Source organism: Capronia epimyces, assembly GCF_000585565.1.
Source record: "Capronia epimyces CBS 606.96 chromosome Unknown aczIQ-supercont1.2, whole genome shotgun sequence".
Taxonomy (NCBI): Eukaryota; Fungi; Ascomycota; class Eurotiomycetes; order Chaetothyriales; family Herpotrichiellaceae; genus Capronia; species Capronia epimyces.
The window spans coordinates 2,594,081-2,608,587 of NW_006912905.1; the positions used below are offsets into that span (position 1 = coordinate 2,594,081).

The following is a 14,507-nucleotide window of genomic DNA, read 5'->3' on the forward strand; positions in this document are numbered from 1 at the left end:
ACCTCGACCTCAACCTCGACCTTGTTCAGTCCCCAGTCCCGAATCCCCTTCAAAGCCCAGCGCCGCGGCCACTGTAACTGTCGCCGAGCCCGCCATGGCTATCTCATCGATTGTAAATTATCCCATCACCAGCCTAATTGTCGCCTATTTCGTCTACTTGCTAGGTCTTGTCGTCTATCGACTCTACTTCCACCCCCTCGCCAAATTTCCTGGGCCAAAATACGCCGCGATCAGTCGGTGGCACGAGTTTTACTACGAAGTAGTCAAGAAAGGACAATTCACCTTCAAAATCCAGGAACTGCACAAGCAGTATGGTATGCCGTCCCTGTTGTCGTTATCAAGAAAGCCATTGTTGGGTTTCCTCGCCGAATAGCCACATATCTCTGACTGACACTATCCTGTTTTCTGGCCAACCAGGCCCGATTGTCCGCATCGTCCCGGACGAACTGCACATCCAGGACTCACAGTTCTACGAAACGCTCTACACCAAGGCTGGTCGGGTCGACAAGTATGATTGGATGGCCGGCCGCTTTGGCTGCAACACGTCCGTCTTCACCACCGGGCCCGACGAGCTTCACCGTATCCGCCGGGGCGCGTTGAATCCGCTGTTCTCGCGAGCCCGTATCGTCGACCTTCAGACCATCATCCGGCTCAAGATCAAGCTTTTGGTTGACCGTATTGCCGAGTTCCAGCGAGAAAACAAGGTGTTGCCTCTCAACCGGGCTTTCATGGCCCTGACGGGCGACGTGGTGATGCAATACTGTTTCTCCATGAGTTACGACCACCTGAAGGGGGCCAACTTCGAGAAGACAATGCACGAGCCCTTCATGGCGGCGAGCATCAGCGGCCATCTTTCGCTGCAGTGCCCATGGGTGCCGAAGCTTCTGTTTCTGCTACCGGAATCCATCCTTGTCAAGATAGAGCCGCTGTATGCACTTGTTTTCCGCATGCAAGCTGTACGTTCTATTCTTTATTCTTCTCTTTTCCCTTTCGCCTGCTGTCTTCTTGCCCCAGACACAACACAGTTGCCTTAATGCATCGAACGGATATCAACATACTAACGAGACCATGTATCTGTACAGGATTTCCGCAGGCAGATCACCGCCATGAAGCAGGGCAAAATGAACGACTTGATCGCCAAATCCTCCCACCCGACCGTTTTCCAGGAACTCATCTCCAGCAATCTCCCAGAGGCGGAGAAGGAAACGCGACGGCTGCAAGACGAGGCGCAGCTTGTGGTTGCCGCCGGAGTGACCACCACCGGCTGGGCCCTCAGCGTCGCCGCCTTCCACCTGACCAGCAACCCGGCGGTGCTGAAGAAACTGCGCGCGGAACTCGAGCAGGCCATTCCCGACCCTGCGGCGCCACTGTCGTGGCTCGAACTTGAGAAACTGCCCTACCTGACCGGTTGTGTGCACGAGGCCGTGCGCCTGTCGGACGCCGTGAGCACGCGGAACCCGCGCCTCTTCTCCAAACCACTCACCTACAAGGACTGGGTCATTCCGCCGCGCACGCCTGTCTCCATGACCATCGTCGACGTCCACAACGACGAAGACATTTTCCCCTCGCCACACGAGTTCCGCCCTGAACGATGGATCGGCACACCCAAGACCAAAGACGGGAGTAGTCTGGAGCGATATTTCGTCGGCTTCGGCAAAGGGAGCAGGAGCTGCTTGGGAATCAAGTGAGCAGTCTCCCTTATTTCCTGCCCCTGCGTCTCCTTTGATCCCCCCTTCTTTCAAGAACCTTTGCTCTTCTAGCTGCCCCGTCCCCTGCATCAATCATCTCAGCAGAGTTCTACTACTCCGACCTCGCTCTCGCATTCACGCCCCCACATGTGCCTCTTACGTCCGCCCATTTTCGCCATCTTTTCAGGGCGTTTCCTTTTTTCTTCAGACAAGTACCACCATTCTCTTTCTTGGCTGATACCCCACGCCGCCTAATTTGTTCATCCCCCTCCTCTCTCTCGTTCTCCTTCTGTTCGGACAGGCTAGGGGAGTGAGGGTGAGAGCGATAGCGCATTGCTATTTTCTTGTCTGGGACATACCATGACCCAGATATGCTACTTCCTTCCTTGCCCGACGTTCACTACTCCACCACCCTGCTGTACTCACTCTACCATTCTTGACCCTTGGCCCTTGACCTCCACATTCCTTGTTACTACCTGCTGACCATTGTCTGCTCTGTCCTAGTCTCGCCCATGCCGAATTGTACTTGACCCTGGCGGCCGTGTTTCGCACCTTCACCTTCGAGCTGTACGAGACGGACATTTCCGACGTTGCGCTGGCCCATGACTTCTTCCTGCCCAGTCCCAAGCTGGACAGTAAGGGGGTGAGGGTCAAGGTCTCGAAGGCGTGATTTCTGAAGGCATGACCTGGCGACCAACAAGGGGGGTGTTGTGGTCTTGAAGGGTTTGAGGCTTCAGAAATGTCGGTGATTGACCCTGGTACCATTTAGGGAGCCAGAGGATAGGAGATGGAAATGGAGAGGCTTCGAAGGCAGAGTGGGAGTGGAGGTGGAAGTAGAAGTGGATGTAGAAGTGGAAGTGCAATTGGAGCGATAGTCGGGTTTCGTAAGAGGAGACTGGTGCGGTCTAGCTATATATAAATGCCAACGAAGTGTTGTCTTTGCAGGCGTCGCAATGAGTTTATCGAGCGTTGGGGATCCATCTCATTCTGTGCTGGGGAACACGACCTATCGAGTATGAATTGATTGATTCGTATGCACGCATATAGAGAGCGCCTGCTCTCAAGGTGTCTTTCTTCTCCGAGTTTGTTATCTGGCCAAGTCTATATCTCTCTCCTATGTCTTATTGACTTGACGCCAATTGCTCTTGTGGACGGACCCAGACCCACGTTCGCGCAGCCAACCACTCCTCCACTCCTCCATCTGAAGTACAGAACCATGGCCAACCGACCTACCGAGGCTGGTAGGGCAGTCTATACCAGTTCAGTAGCAGCGGCAGAGGCAGTACAGCGTGCAACAAAGAGCGAACAGCAAACAGCAAACAGCGAACAGCAAACAACGAACAACGAACACTGCTGGTCGACCACCAACCAGTGCGCTTTACGCCTTTGCCACCTCATGGGTTTGAACGACATCGCCTTGTTCCGCTGTGGCATTCTCCAGCTCATGGACGGAGGGTCGGTCGCCCTTCTCGTGGACCAAGCCACCTTCGGTCTCCCGGAGAGCTTGTTGGGCAATCTTCTCCTTCTCCTCCGGGTTGGCGGTGTACCAATGGCTTGCGACGTGCTGGGTGTCGCCAAAGACGTCGCCGATCTCCTCGAGCGTACGGCCCTTGGTCTCGGGGAAGGTCAAGTACATGATGACGATGTAGACGGCGCTGGGGATGATCAGGACCAAGTAGAACTTCCAGCCAATCTTGTTCAGAGCCACGGGGGCCGCGACCAGGGTGACTTCGCTGGCGAGGTAGAACGCAGACAGACCCAGCGCGACGCCGTGCGGGCGTAGGTGGTTGGGAAAGATCTCCGAGACGTAGACGTACTGCGTGGCGTCGACGAAGAAACACCAAAACACGATGTACAGCCAGACCATGAAGACGGCCGCTTTGAGCCCCGCCGTGTTGTCGGTGTTGAGGAATGAAGCCGTCAAGGCGCAGAGCAACACCAATGCCAGGACACAGCCGCATGCTCCAATGAGCATGAACTTCCGTCGGCCAAAGCGGTCGATGTAAAGTGCCGTCCAAATGTTCCCAAAGATGGTCAAGGTCGTCCAGCAGGCATTGAGTAGTAGAGGAGTCGACCCATCGAGGCCTAAACTCGCGTATATCAAGACTCCGTAATTCGTCATCACATAAATTCCTAAGCACGAATCTCCAAACATGAGAACACATGCCATGAGAGCTCGTTTGCGATTGGCTGGGGTGCGGAAGAGCTCGAAGCGACGCACGACCAAACTGGCATCCATCTCATATTGCTTCTCCATCAGCCAGAATTCCTGTCTGGCTTTCACGTCCTTGGTGTCGGCGGGTGTTTTATGTAGTCTCTTGACCACATCCAATGCTTCTTGTCGCCGGCCTTTGGAAAGCAGCCAACGTGGACTGTACGGAACCATCTCGCTCCCAGCCAGGAGGATGATGGGAAAGACGACCTGGAAAGCCAGGGGAAAGCGCCAAGCAAATTGGGCGGCGGGATCATGAGCCTTCATGAAGAAACAGGCGTAACCCAGCCATCCTGCAGAACTGTAGCCCAGAGCGTACATGATGCCTGTGACGCAGACCATGGCTCCACGAGTCTCTGGGGTCGAGACCTCGGCTTGGTAGATAGGAACCACACAGGCGAGAATTCCAGCACCCAACCCGGCCACGAATCTCCCGACAAGGAACATGGCCATGTCATAGGCACCGGCACAGAGAGCTCCACCGATGATGAGGACAACACAACCTATTTGCATGGTCCGCTTGCGTCCGTACGAGTCGGCAGACCAGGCTTGGAAGATACATCCTGCGATTGCTCCCGCCGAGTTCACGCCATTCAAGGCGCCAATCATGTTGGTTGTGTGGTCATACCCGGGCTCTCCTGCAGTCGCGAGGCCAAAGTAGGTGTAGAAATTGGGCTGACCAACCGTCGAGCCGATAATGGCGAGGCCATAGGCAGTTGAAATGGTACCGAGGGCGACGAACACGACCACCCACAAATTGTATGTATTGACCACGATTTTGTGCAACATCGTGACCGACAGCGTGATCTAGCGCGGTGAGAGGGTGAGGTGAGCGAGAGGAGTAGGGTGGTTGGAAAGTCGACGACAGAAGGAAAAGGCTTTAATACACCCCGTAGCCGTAGCCGTACCCCGTACCCCATACCCCATACTCACCAGTATATCTATCCAACTGACACCGAGGCGCCTAAACCGGGACTGATGATCCTCCACCTCCAAACCCGAGGTAAATGGCACATTTCCGGTAGCTTGAGAGCGGACGCGTCGAACATCTTAGATAACTTGAGCTCCACCTTTTGCAATTCAGTCACTCGGGTTCCAAGGTCTGACTCGTATCCGGTGGACTCAGCGTTGAAGCTGGGGAACGTCGCGGTAAAGCCGGGGGTCATGACTGGAGAGGAGATCGACCACAACAGTGCGGGGAAGACCATGCACTGGAGCAGGCCCCGAGACTCGAGAGGTTGTCGGGTTGTGAGGCATGTCTCGCAGACAGTTCGCGGGGCATTCCAGCTTTTGATCTCTTCCGACAAGCTGAGCAGCCCAGTGCAATGGCAATGCTGAGCCTCGAGTCTGTGAGGTGTGAGGTGGAAGAAATAGAAAGAGAAAGAGAAAGAGAAGGTGCAGATGCCGTCACTTTAGATGCGGATCAACGTCGGGCCGTCGACCGCGCAGATCTGGGTCGTCGCGGGTTTAAAGTTGGCGGGATGGAGACTCGCGGCGTGTTTCGGCTGGTCCCAAGTTGATCCTACCAATCTCTGCGGACAGGGTGGACACTTGATCTTCTCTTAGTCAGAACTGTGTGATATCTGAACATTCACTTTCTGTATTCACTCCATCAAGCACTTATTTTTTCTGCCTCACCCGCAGAATCAGCAACGCTAAAAATATCCTCCAACAATCCCAACGGACAAAAACTTTTTCACGAACCCCTTTGATATGGGGGTCGTGGGAAGTGAAACCCGGGTTCGCAGGGTTTTTCCGTTTTAGAGACTCGTTGGTTGGCGGTACCCCGGGTTCGCAGGGGTGGACTTGGTTCGCATCGTTGGCTGGCGTGTTCCCGGGTTCGCAGGGAATCGGAGTTTTTGGTCGAAAAGTCGTCACTCAGTGGGCGAGACGTGGATCGAACTCGAACTCGAGGATTTTGTCATCGGGTCGCCCAGTCGATTAGTTGCCTTCCACTTCTGTCTGTCACCAGACGAGCTGCCGTTGAGCTAAAGTGGTTTGACCTGAACTAATCGGTGCTAGGGGTCTTTGCGTTATTGTGAGTAAAACTTGGTCATCAAATATATATCCCTACGTTTTTGGAGGGGGGGGGGGGGAGGAATGGTGAAGGCATTCTGCCGGTACCTTCACTGCCGGCATCTTCACTGCAGTCGGGTGGCTGGAGGAGGCATGTGATAGCCTTACCTTCATCCAGCCGGGCAACTTTCGCTGCCATTCCCTCGCTTGGCCAGATTTACAAAGAAAAGTTTACCATTCACATACGAAAGAAAACGCAAGTGATAAATCTACGTTCTTCCAAGGGTAATCAAGGAGCCCAAGGGCATCGCAAAGTCAAGCGGCCGGGGCCTCTGGTCAAGCTTCAGCTGGGGCTATATTCAAGTTTGCTGAGATCCTAGGGCGGAAAGCGAGTGCCCGGCGCAGATTCTCTTCCGTTGGGCTCTCTGGACAGGGTTGTTTGAAACTATATCCTCACTGCGCTTTGTGAGGTAAGGTCTCATTCAGGATTATGGGAGGATTGAATCTGGCGGAGCAATAAACATTCGGAAAACTGGACGAAGTTGCATTGCATGGCGGCACATTCATGTACACATTTCATGTACACATACATAGAGCGTAGACCGCCTTTGATTCCAACTCCAAGATCTCCCTGAGCAGCAGACCCGACTCGCATCTGTTTCTGTTCAGAATCTATAGTGCAGTAAAGTCGCGGCCTGTTTATCGGTTTTGGGCTGCACCTGACACCTTCTTGGATGCGACAGTCCTGTTTCTAAAATCTCAAATCCCAACCAATCTGCGGACCCAGGTTGGGCAATTCATCCGCAACACTCTGGACATCTTTGTCACCTCTTCCACTGAGGCAGATGACCAGGGTCTGATCTTTGCCCATCTTTTTAGCCACTTCCATCGCTCCGTAGATGGCATGACTCGATTCGAGCGCGGGGATGATGCCCTCAGTCTCGCTGAGTGTCCGGAACCCGATCAGGGCCTGTGCATCCGTGGCGCTGATGAACTGTGCGCGCGCGCTGTCTTTCCAATTCGACAACTCCGGCCCGACGCCAGGGTAATCGAGTCCGGCCGAAATAGAGTGCGTGTCGGCGATCTGGCCATGCTCGTTCTGGAGAACATACGTCCTGACGCCGTGTAGCACGCCAACGGAGCCGCCAGACAGAGTGGCAGAGTGCTTGCCAGTGTCAACGCCCTCGCCGGCAGCTTCCACACCGATCAACTTCACTGATGGATCGGAGCTGAAAGGGAAGAACATGCCGACGGCGTTGGAGCCACCGCCAACGCAGGCGATCACGGCATCGGGTAGCTTGCCTGTGATTTCCTTCAATTGCTCCTTGGTCTCTTGCCCGATCACGCTCTGAAATGTACGGACAATGGTAGGGAATGGATGAGGCCCGATGGCTGATCCAATGATATAGTGCGTGGTGTCAAGGTCAACCACCCACGCACGCAGAGCTTCGTTGACCGCGTCGCGGAGGGTACGAGATCCGGCTTCTACGGCGACAACTTTGGCGCCGAGCAGCTTCATTCGAAACACATTCAACGCCTGTCGACGCACATCCTCGGCACCCATGTACACAACACATTGCAGGCCAAACTTGGCACACACAGTTGCGGTAGCGACACCATGTTGACCGGCCCCGGTTTCAGCGATGATACGCGTCTTGCCTAGCCGCCGTGCAATAAGAATCTGTCCCAGGGCATTGTTGATCTTATGGCTTCCAGTGTGGTTGAGGTCCTCTCTTTTCAGGTAAATTTGGGCACCACCCACTTTTTCAGTCAGCCGATTTGCCAGATGAAGTGATGAAGGTCGGCCCATGTAGGGATAATAGGACCGGTATTCTTTCCAGAATTCCGGATCGTTCCTCGCTTTGGTGAAGCCCTCCTCGAGTTCGGCTAGACAGTCCATCAGTGACTCCGGAACATATTGACCACCGAACTGGCCGAATTGGGCTGGAATCGCATCAGGGTTCGGTTCGGTCCCATTTGTGGCAGAATTGAGGGCATCTAGTTGGTCGGCCAGACCTGGTTCTGACGGAATATCAGCATCGGTGATGACCTTGTCGACTTGGACTTGATGACCGTTGAGCCCATTTGTCGAAGCATTGGGTTCTTTTGCGGCATTGACTGCCTCGACAATTCCGACTTCCCTTGTTAAGCCATTTGTGTCATTGAAGTCGCCGACTTTCCGCCCGGTGATTTGCGAGCAGTATTCTTGGACGGCCTTTGCATATTCGCCGGTCTTCGCATTGCCCAGTTCCGTGACAATTTGGCTGCCAATGACCACACCCTCGGCAATCTCTGCGACACTCAGGAAATGGTCTCTTGTGCTGACGCCAAACCCAACCGCGGCGGGAACCCCACCAGAGTACTGATGCACTCTTGCGAGCAGTTCTGGCAGTTTTGTGTTCAAAGTACCCGTTGCGCCAGTGACACCCATGCGCGACACCACATAGATGAAAGAGTCGGCGATCTTGCATAGCAGCTTCATTCGTTTCTCGGACGTGGCTGGAGCAATCAGCGGCACATATGAGAGGCCGGCCTTTGTGCAATTGTTTCGGAATCTGACCGCTTCTTCCGGGGGCAAGTCCACCATGATGAATCCATTGACGCCAGCTTCTTTGCAATCCTTCAGCATGCGATCCTCGCCGTAGCGAAGTAGAGGGTTGAAGTAGCCCATGAAGAGGACGGGGACGCGAAGGCCTCGATTCCGAGCGTCTCGAACAAAGTCCAGGGCGATTGGGATAGTGACACCGTTCTGGAGAGCGACGGTGTTTGATTTTTGGATGGTAGGTCCGTCCGCGATGGGATCTGTGAAGGGCAGGCCGAGTTCGATGACATCTACCACACCGCAGGTTAGACGGAAGAGATATGCTTGGAGGAGTCACGGCTTCATACCAGCACCACCAGCCTGCAGCCCCAGCATGACATCCACGGTCGATTCTTTCGTTGGGTACCCGGCGGTAAAGTATGCTACGAGGGCAGATCTGTGTTCCTGTTTGCATCGCGCAAAAGTCGCCTTGATGGCTTCCATGTTGGCAAGATTTACTGGGAGTGAGGAACAAAATCTGCCAGCCGGAGGAGTAGACGAGGAAGGGAGAGAAAGAAGAGGAAAGACTAGAGGGATCAAGGGGGAAGTTGTGGACAGAGGATGAGGAACGGCGACTGAGTCATTGATTGAACTCGGGGATTGAAAAATAAGTTGAGTGGCGGTACAGACACGTACAAGCCTAGTACCGTATCTGCGTATCGCTGTATGGCTCCTGCGGCGGCGATCAGATTGTTCCCCCGCAGCTGCTACAGCTGACCCAGCCTTCTGTCAGGGGGAGTGTGGCACGTGCAGATAAGATACAGTACTGTATCTGTACGGTACTACGGAGTGCTGTAACAAGGAAGCATGAAGACGAGCTACATACCCTTAGGTAACCCTGACCTTCTCTGTGAATCTGAATCTCGTCAACGTGTTGGATCGTCGTTCGCAGCCGCAGCCAGTACTCACTACAGATTCGCTGGACGGGAAAAGTCATGATCAAACCAACCAGAGGAATCTGCCATGGTGAACTCGTCGGCGGACGCTTGCAACCACATCAATTCAGGATTGCTCCAAAACCCGAAATGCACATCTACTTCGGGGAAAAACCGATCGAACGGCGCAGCCTCGGGGGTGAGGAGGCTCTCAGCCCCCAGGCTGGCGGTGCAGTCAGGGGTCGTTGAGTCTAGACCTGTAACTGGCAACGAAGCGATGGTGTCTGGCCGCCCTCCGTGCAGCTGTTCCGACTCATACGATATTTGTGCCGTAGGTAATGGCTGTCCACTGACTGGAGTGGCAGCTGCTCGATCACGCTGATTGTTATGTGGGTCCGGGCAAGGGATCGGTCGTGAAGACCGAAATGGACGGGGATTCGTGCGTGATCGGTCGAGGGCCAGAAGAAAAAGTTGTCGGATCCAACGAGCCAGGATGTGACACTGCTCAAACTCCTTCAGTCCAAGCAAATTGAAGCGGAGCTTTTGCGAGAGAAGTTCTCGCTCGGGGCCGTCCAAGGCTGGGTTCCCACAATGGACATGTTGAACCGTCATGGCTGCAAAGACGGCTGAAACGCTTTCCTATCCATCAGCATTGATTTTCTCCTTGTCGGTGACTAGCATACCATATCATCGGGAAATGGCGAGCTTCGAAGCTCACCACCGCGTTCTCCAGGAGGGACGTGGTTCTTCCAGCGGCTTTCAAGATGACAGTCGTGCAGCGGGAGTCCAAATCACCGGCTCTCAGAGCTCTCGAGTAGTGGCGCTGTAGCATTCGGTAGGATAAGATTGTGTAATAACTACCACGACGCATTCTTTGGTCAGCAAAGACCGGCTCCATATAGCAATGATCGAGTACTCGTCTCACTTGACGGTCATATGAAGAATCAACCCCAATCGACATCTCTTTGAGCTTTCCATGACAAAGCTCGGCTCCAAATGAGCATACCATTCGTTGAAATGGTCTTCAATGGTCGCCAGGATATGCTTGGCATCTACTGCCTCAGTTGGGCGGGACCCAGGACCAGGAGAGAACAATGCGAAGATGCGTGATGCTGTAGCAATCAGAAAGAACCCAGCCGCCTCCCGTTAGCCATTGATACTTACCAGCGACTGACAAGCGTGCCTGCTCTATAACGTAGGCCTTGATTTCCTGGTGTACGTCTGGGAAATCATCCTCTTCCAAACTTTCCACGTCGCAGTCCCTATCATTGATAAGAGTCGGCTTTCCAAGTGAAATGGATATCTGTCGGTCCCGAATCTGTAGCCAGAAAGCTCGGGATTAGCAGTCATAATCATCATGGGTGAGATTCCACTCAGCCATACATAAAGCAGCCACCAAATCCTCCTCCACGATCGGCGGAGGTCGTCCGGAGCTTTGCTTCTCTCCATACTGCGGTGCATCCCCAGGGCCTGGGCGCATCGGATTGCTCCCGCCAACCACCACATGCTGTCCTTGAAAGATGCCGGCCTGCCTGACCAGTAGTGCAGAAGATAGGAGCAGAAAAGCAATGTCAAGTTGTCTCTCTCTTCATCCGAGTCAAAAGAGGTCTTGGCCTTCCGGAAGAGACTGTCCTCGGCTTCGATGCGGCTGGAGTACCCCAGCGCCTGTAAGAGCTTCATTTCACAGTGGATCGATGCAACGAAGAGAATGCAACGAAGCAACACTACCGACAGAGAGCCGTCGTGGAGAGAAGACCGAACCTGGGCTTCCTCTAAGATGGGGCAGAATGGATGGAAGTGGACAAAGAATGCATCAAGCAGACGGATGACTGACGCTGGCGACGGAAGAGTTTGGGCACCACGTTGAATGGTGTTCGCTGTTATTGCCGGGGCCGAACTGTTGGCTTCTTCAGTCTCCTCGTTGACATGTGGTGTTCCGTCCATGGTCTGTCCGTTCAGCGGTTGGTGTATTCGAGGATGTTCATTGTTCGTGGTATGCAGTATGTAGGAGAGGTACCAGCTCTCACCCCAGGTGCGGTGACTGGGCGAGAGGTGCGATGTGGAACTGGGGTGACAGCCATCAGCCGGTGTAACGTGCGAGGCTTCGTCTGACTTCGACTCTGAGTGTGTCTCGGCGGTCTGTGCCTCAGTGCGCTCTTCTTCATCCCTGCACAGTTGATCGATGTCGATGGTATACTCGGGAACTTGTGCCGTGGTGGTGGACAACGCTTCCGCAGACGTCAAAGTGTGTTCAGTCTTTTGAATGCGGCCGATTTCTGGCCTTCGCTCGTCCGTTTGGTCTCGAGAAACAAAACGCCCCGTGGTCCCTCTTCAGCGGTAGCGTTAGACAGAGCTGGCTCGACGCCTTGACAGAGATTTACCTGACACGCCTGGATTCTATGAATTGGCAGTCTCCGTTCTTCAGACGCCGACAGTTGGTGCAGGGGAGGCCCGCAGTTGCAGCGTCACAGCGGATGCGTTGCCGATTGCATCTGATACAAGCCACAGCGCTCCTCCGTCTCTTGACAAACACTGAGTGGCTAGGATTGGGGGGATTCATCCTGAGCGAAGTAGGAGTCTTATGCGTGGGAAATTTGGAGGACAAATGGCGATGAGCAATGCATTATACAGGATGTACGGAGTACGGAGGACTGTAGTCGCTTATTGCCTTGGGAATGGACAGGAAGTCCAGTCGAGATATCCGTCCACATGCTACCAGGGGCGAAGTCTAGGGCTTATGTACAGTAGAGGGGCAAGCTAAGGTGGCCGGGTGCCGGGGAACCTCCACTCACTGGACTGCGGGCTGTGCGGGGGTCTTTAGGTACCCGGAGATATCGGGGCTATTGCTTAGGTCTGCACACTTAGGCTCGCCTATAACTCTATTAATGCTGGCTACCTAGGCACCTACTAGGGGTTGCTCCCATGCCTAGAACAGGTCTGTCACTGCGCCTTTGTCTGCCGAGCCTACCAATCTCTGATACTTGGCCAACACTCCTCTGGTCACTGCACTTGGAGGAGGTTTCCATCCCTTCAATCGTGCTGCAATCTCATCCTCCGTCAGATCCACCGACAATTCATTTGTGATGGCCGAGATAGTCACCACATCGCCATCTCTGACGGCGGCAATTGGGCCGCCCACTGCCGCCTCTGGTGTTACATGTCCCACGATGAAGCCGTGAGACGCTCCTGAATATCTGCCATCTGTCACTAATGCAATGTTCTTCAGCTGTGCCCCGATCAGGGCTGCCGATGCCTGCAATTGCTCTGGCATTCCAGGCCCTCCTTTCGGCCCCTCGTAGCGCACGATGAGGACAAGATTCTCGTCTCGCGGAATCTGACCAGCTCTCAACGCAGCGTTGAGGTATTTCTCCTTGTCGAACACCCGAGCCTTGCCCACAAAACTGGTGCCTTCTTTGCCGCTGATCTTAGCCACAGCTCCAGTGGGAGCCAAGTTACCTCTCAGCACTTGCAAATGCCCTGTTGCCTTGATAGGATTATCGACCGGGCGGATGATGGTTTGATCCTGCTTCAGCGATGGATATGGCTCGATGTTCTCGGCCAACGTCTTCCCAGTCACGGTTGGCACCGACCCATCCAGTAAACCAGCCGCGACCAAGAGCTTGCAAACGGCCGGGATACCGCCGACATCGTAAAGATCAGCCATCAGATATTGACCCGCAGGGGCGAGGTTGGCGAGGTAGGGGACTTTGTCACTCACTCGCTGGACATCCGCAAGCGTCAAGGGAACCTCGGCCGCAGAAGCCATCGCGAGGAGATGAAGCGCAGCATTCGTCGACCCACCAAGAACCATGGTCATCGTCAAGGCATTGTCAAACGCTCTCAGAGTCAAGAGATCCCTTGGTCGGATGCTTTTCTCCATACACAGTCGGATATATTCACCCGCCTTGTTACATTCTCTCATCTTGGTCGCAGATGCCGCAGGATTGGATGATGAACCGGGTAACGAGAGTCCCATGACTTCGATTGCGGTGGCCATGGTATTTGCAGTATACATTCCTCCACAAGCCCCTGCGCCAGGACAGGCCCCTGTTATGATGTCTTCCAGAACATCGTCCGGGGTCTTGGATGGGTCTTCAACGGCTTTGGCAAGTGTGCCGTATTGATAAGCACCTTGAGCCTCCCAACATTTGCTCACATTGATTGTCTGGCGAAGCAGTCTGGAATAGCCCGGCTTACTGGCGCCACCATATATCATGAGTGACGGTCGGTTATGGCGCGCCATTGCCATCACCACTCCTGGCATGTTTTTGTCGCAACCGGCAATGGCAATGTTGGCGTCGTGATGTTGCGCGCATGTCACCGTCTCCAAGCTGTCTGCAATGAGTTCTCTTGTCTGCAGCGAGAATCGCATGCCCTCTGTTCCGACGGTAATGGCATCCGAAACCCCCACGGTATTGTATTGCCACCCAATGAAGCCCTGCTTGGTTACAGAGTCCTTGACCACTTTCGCCAAGTCGAGGACTGTAAGAGGTGTGTTAATGAATAGGATTCGGCCTTCTAGTGGGTCTCTACTCACGATGCATGCTGGATTTGTGTCAGTACTGTCCACTGATAACCCGGGTAGGTACTTGAGCATACTTGCAAGGATTTCCTTCCCACCAGACCGACGCAATGCCGACATGAGGGCTGTTCTGCATGGCATCCTTATCAGGAACCCCAGCAGCATACAGCATGGCCTGAAATCGAGCGTCAGCTGTAAGTCTTTGAGGAGATATAATATGTGGCCGCACGTACCTGAGAAGCCGGATAGTCCTTGTCTTTGGTGATGAAATGAGACCATCTGTTCAGGGCAGGTTCGCCACGACTGTTGACTGCATGTTGTGGAAGCTGCTCGAATCCGATGTATCTGGCCTCTTGGACGGTGCCATTTGTTTGGCCAGCTGTCTCGGGCATGGATCCCATGGTTGAATATTTGGTCGGTTTTGACAAATGTAATAGACCTGCGAGTCTACTTGTTCCTTTTCTCTTTCACTCGGGATGGGATCTACTTTATGAGGAGAAAATCATGTCTTGCGTCGGAGTCTGGCTTGCCGCAGAGTTACCCAAAAGACCCGTCCCGGTATGTTCACGCTGTTCCTTCCGTCGGTCCAAGACGAGCAACTACCAACATTGCC

At 54.0% G+C, this 14,507-nt stretch overlaps 6 protein-coding genes across 6 annotated transcripts; 1 reads left to right on the top strand and 5 right to left on the bottom strand.

Moving 5' to 3' along the window:
- Nucleotides 1–94: 94 nt before the first annotated feature.
- On the top strand, nt 95–2,358 carry A1O3_02742 (uncharacterized protein; the record flags this gene model as incomplete). Its single annotated transcript, XM_007732882.1, has 4 exons — nt 95–314; nt 418–956; nt 1,083–1,684; nt 2,193–2,358. 4 exons carry the CDS (start codon nt 95–97, stop codon nt 2,356–2,358), a joined length of 1,527 nt encoding a protein of 508 aa, XP_007731072.1.
- A 708-nt stretch (nt 2,359–3,066) lies between these two features.
- On the bottom strand, nt 3,067–4,689 carry A1O3_02743 (uncharacterized protein; the record flags this gene model as incomplete). Its single annotated transcript, XM_007732883.1, has 1 exon — nt 3,067–4,689. The coding sequence occupies one exon, from the start codon at nt 4,687–4,689 to the stop codon at nt 3,067–3,069; it is 1,623 nt and encodes a 540-aa protein (XP_007731073.1).
- A 1,978-nt stretch (nt 4,690–6,667) lies between these two features.
- A1O3_02744 (tryptophan synthase) lies at nt 6,668–8,941 on the bottom strand (the record flags this gene model as incomplete). The annotated part of the gene is made up of 2 exons (XM_007732884.1): nt 6,668–8,748; nt 8,806–8,941. 2 exons carry the CDS (start codon nt 8,939–8,941, stop codon nt 6,668–6,670), a joined length of 2,217 nt encoding a protein of 738 aa, XP_007731074.1.
- Nucleotides 8,942–9,405: 464 nt separating this feature from the next.
- A1O3_02745 (uncharacterized protein) lies at nt 9,406–9,984 on the bottom strand (the record flags this gene model as incomplete). Its single annotated transcript, XM_007732885.1, has 1 exon — nt 9,406–9,984. The coding sequence occupies one exon, from the start codon at nt 9,982–9,984 to the stop codon at nt 9,406–9,408; it is 579 nt and encodes a 192-aa protein (XP_007731075.1).
- Nucleotides 9,985–10,293: 309 nt separating this feature from the next.
- A1O3_02746 (uncharacterized protein) lies at nt 10,294–11,316 on the bottom strand (the record flags this gene model as incomplete). The annotated part of the gene is made up of 3 exons (XM_007732886.1): nt 10,294–10,484; nt 10,537–10,690; nt 10,756–11,316. The coding sequence occupies 3 exons, from the start codon at nt 11,314–11,316 to the stop codon at nt 10,294–10,296; spliced, it is 906 nt and encodes a 301-aa protein (XP_007731076.1).
- A 982-nt stretch (nt 11,317–12,298) lies between these two features.
- On the bottom strand, nt 12,299–14,295 carry A1O3_02747 (dihydroxy-acid dehydratase; the record flags this gene model as incomplete). Its single annotated transcript, XM_007732887.1, has 4 exons — nt 12,299–13,854; nt 13,910–13,917; nt 13,972–14,069; nt 14,128–14,295. The coding sequence occupies 4 exons, from the start codon at nt 14,293–14,295 to the stop codon at nt 12,299–12,301; spliced, it is 1,830 nt and encodes a 609-aa protein (XP_007731077.1).
- Between the last annotated feature and the right edge of the window lie 212 nt (nt 14,296–14,507).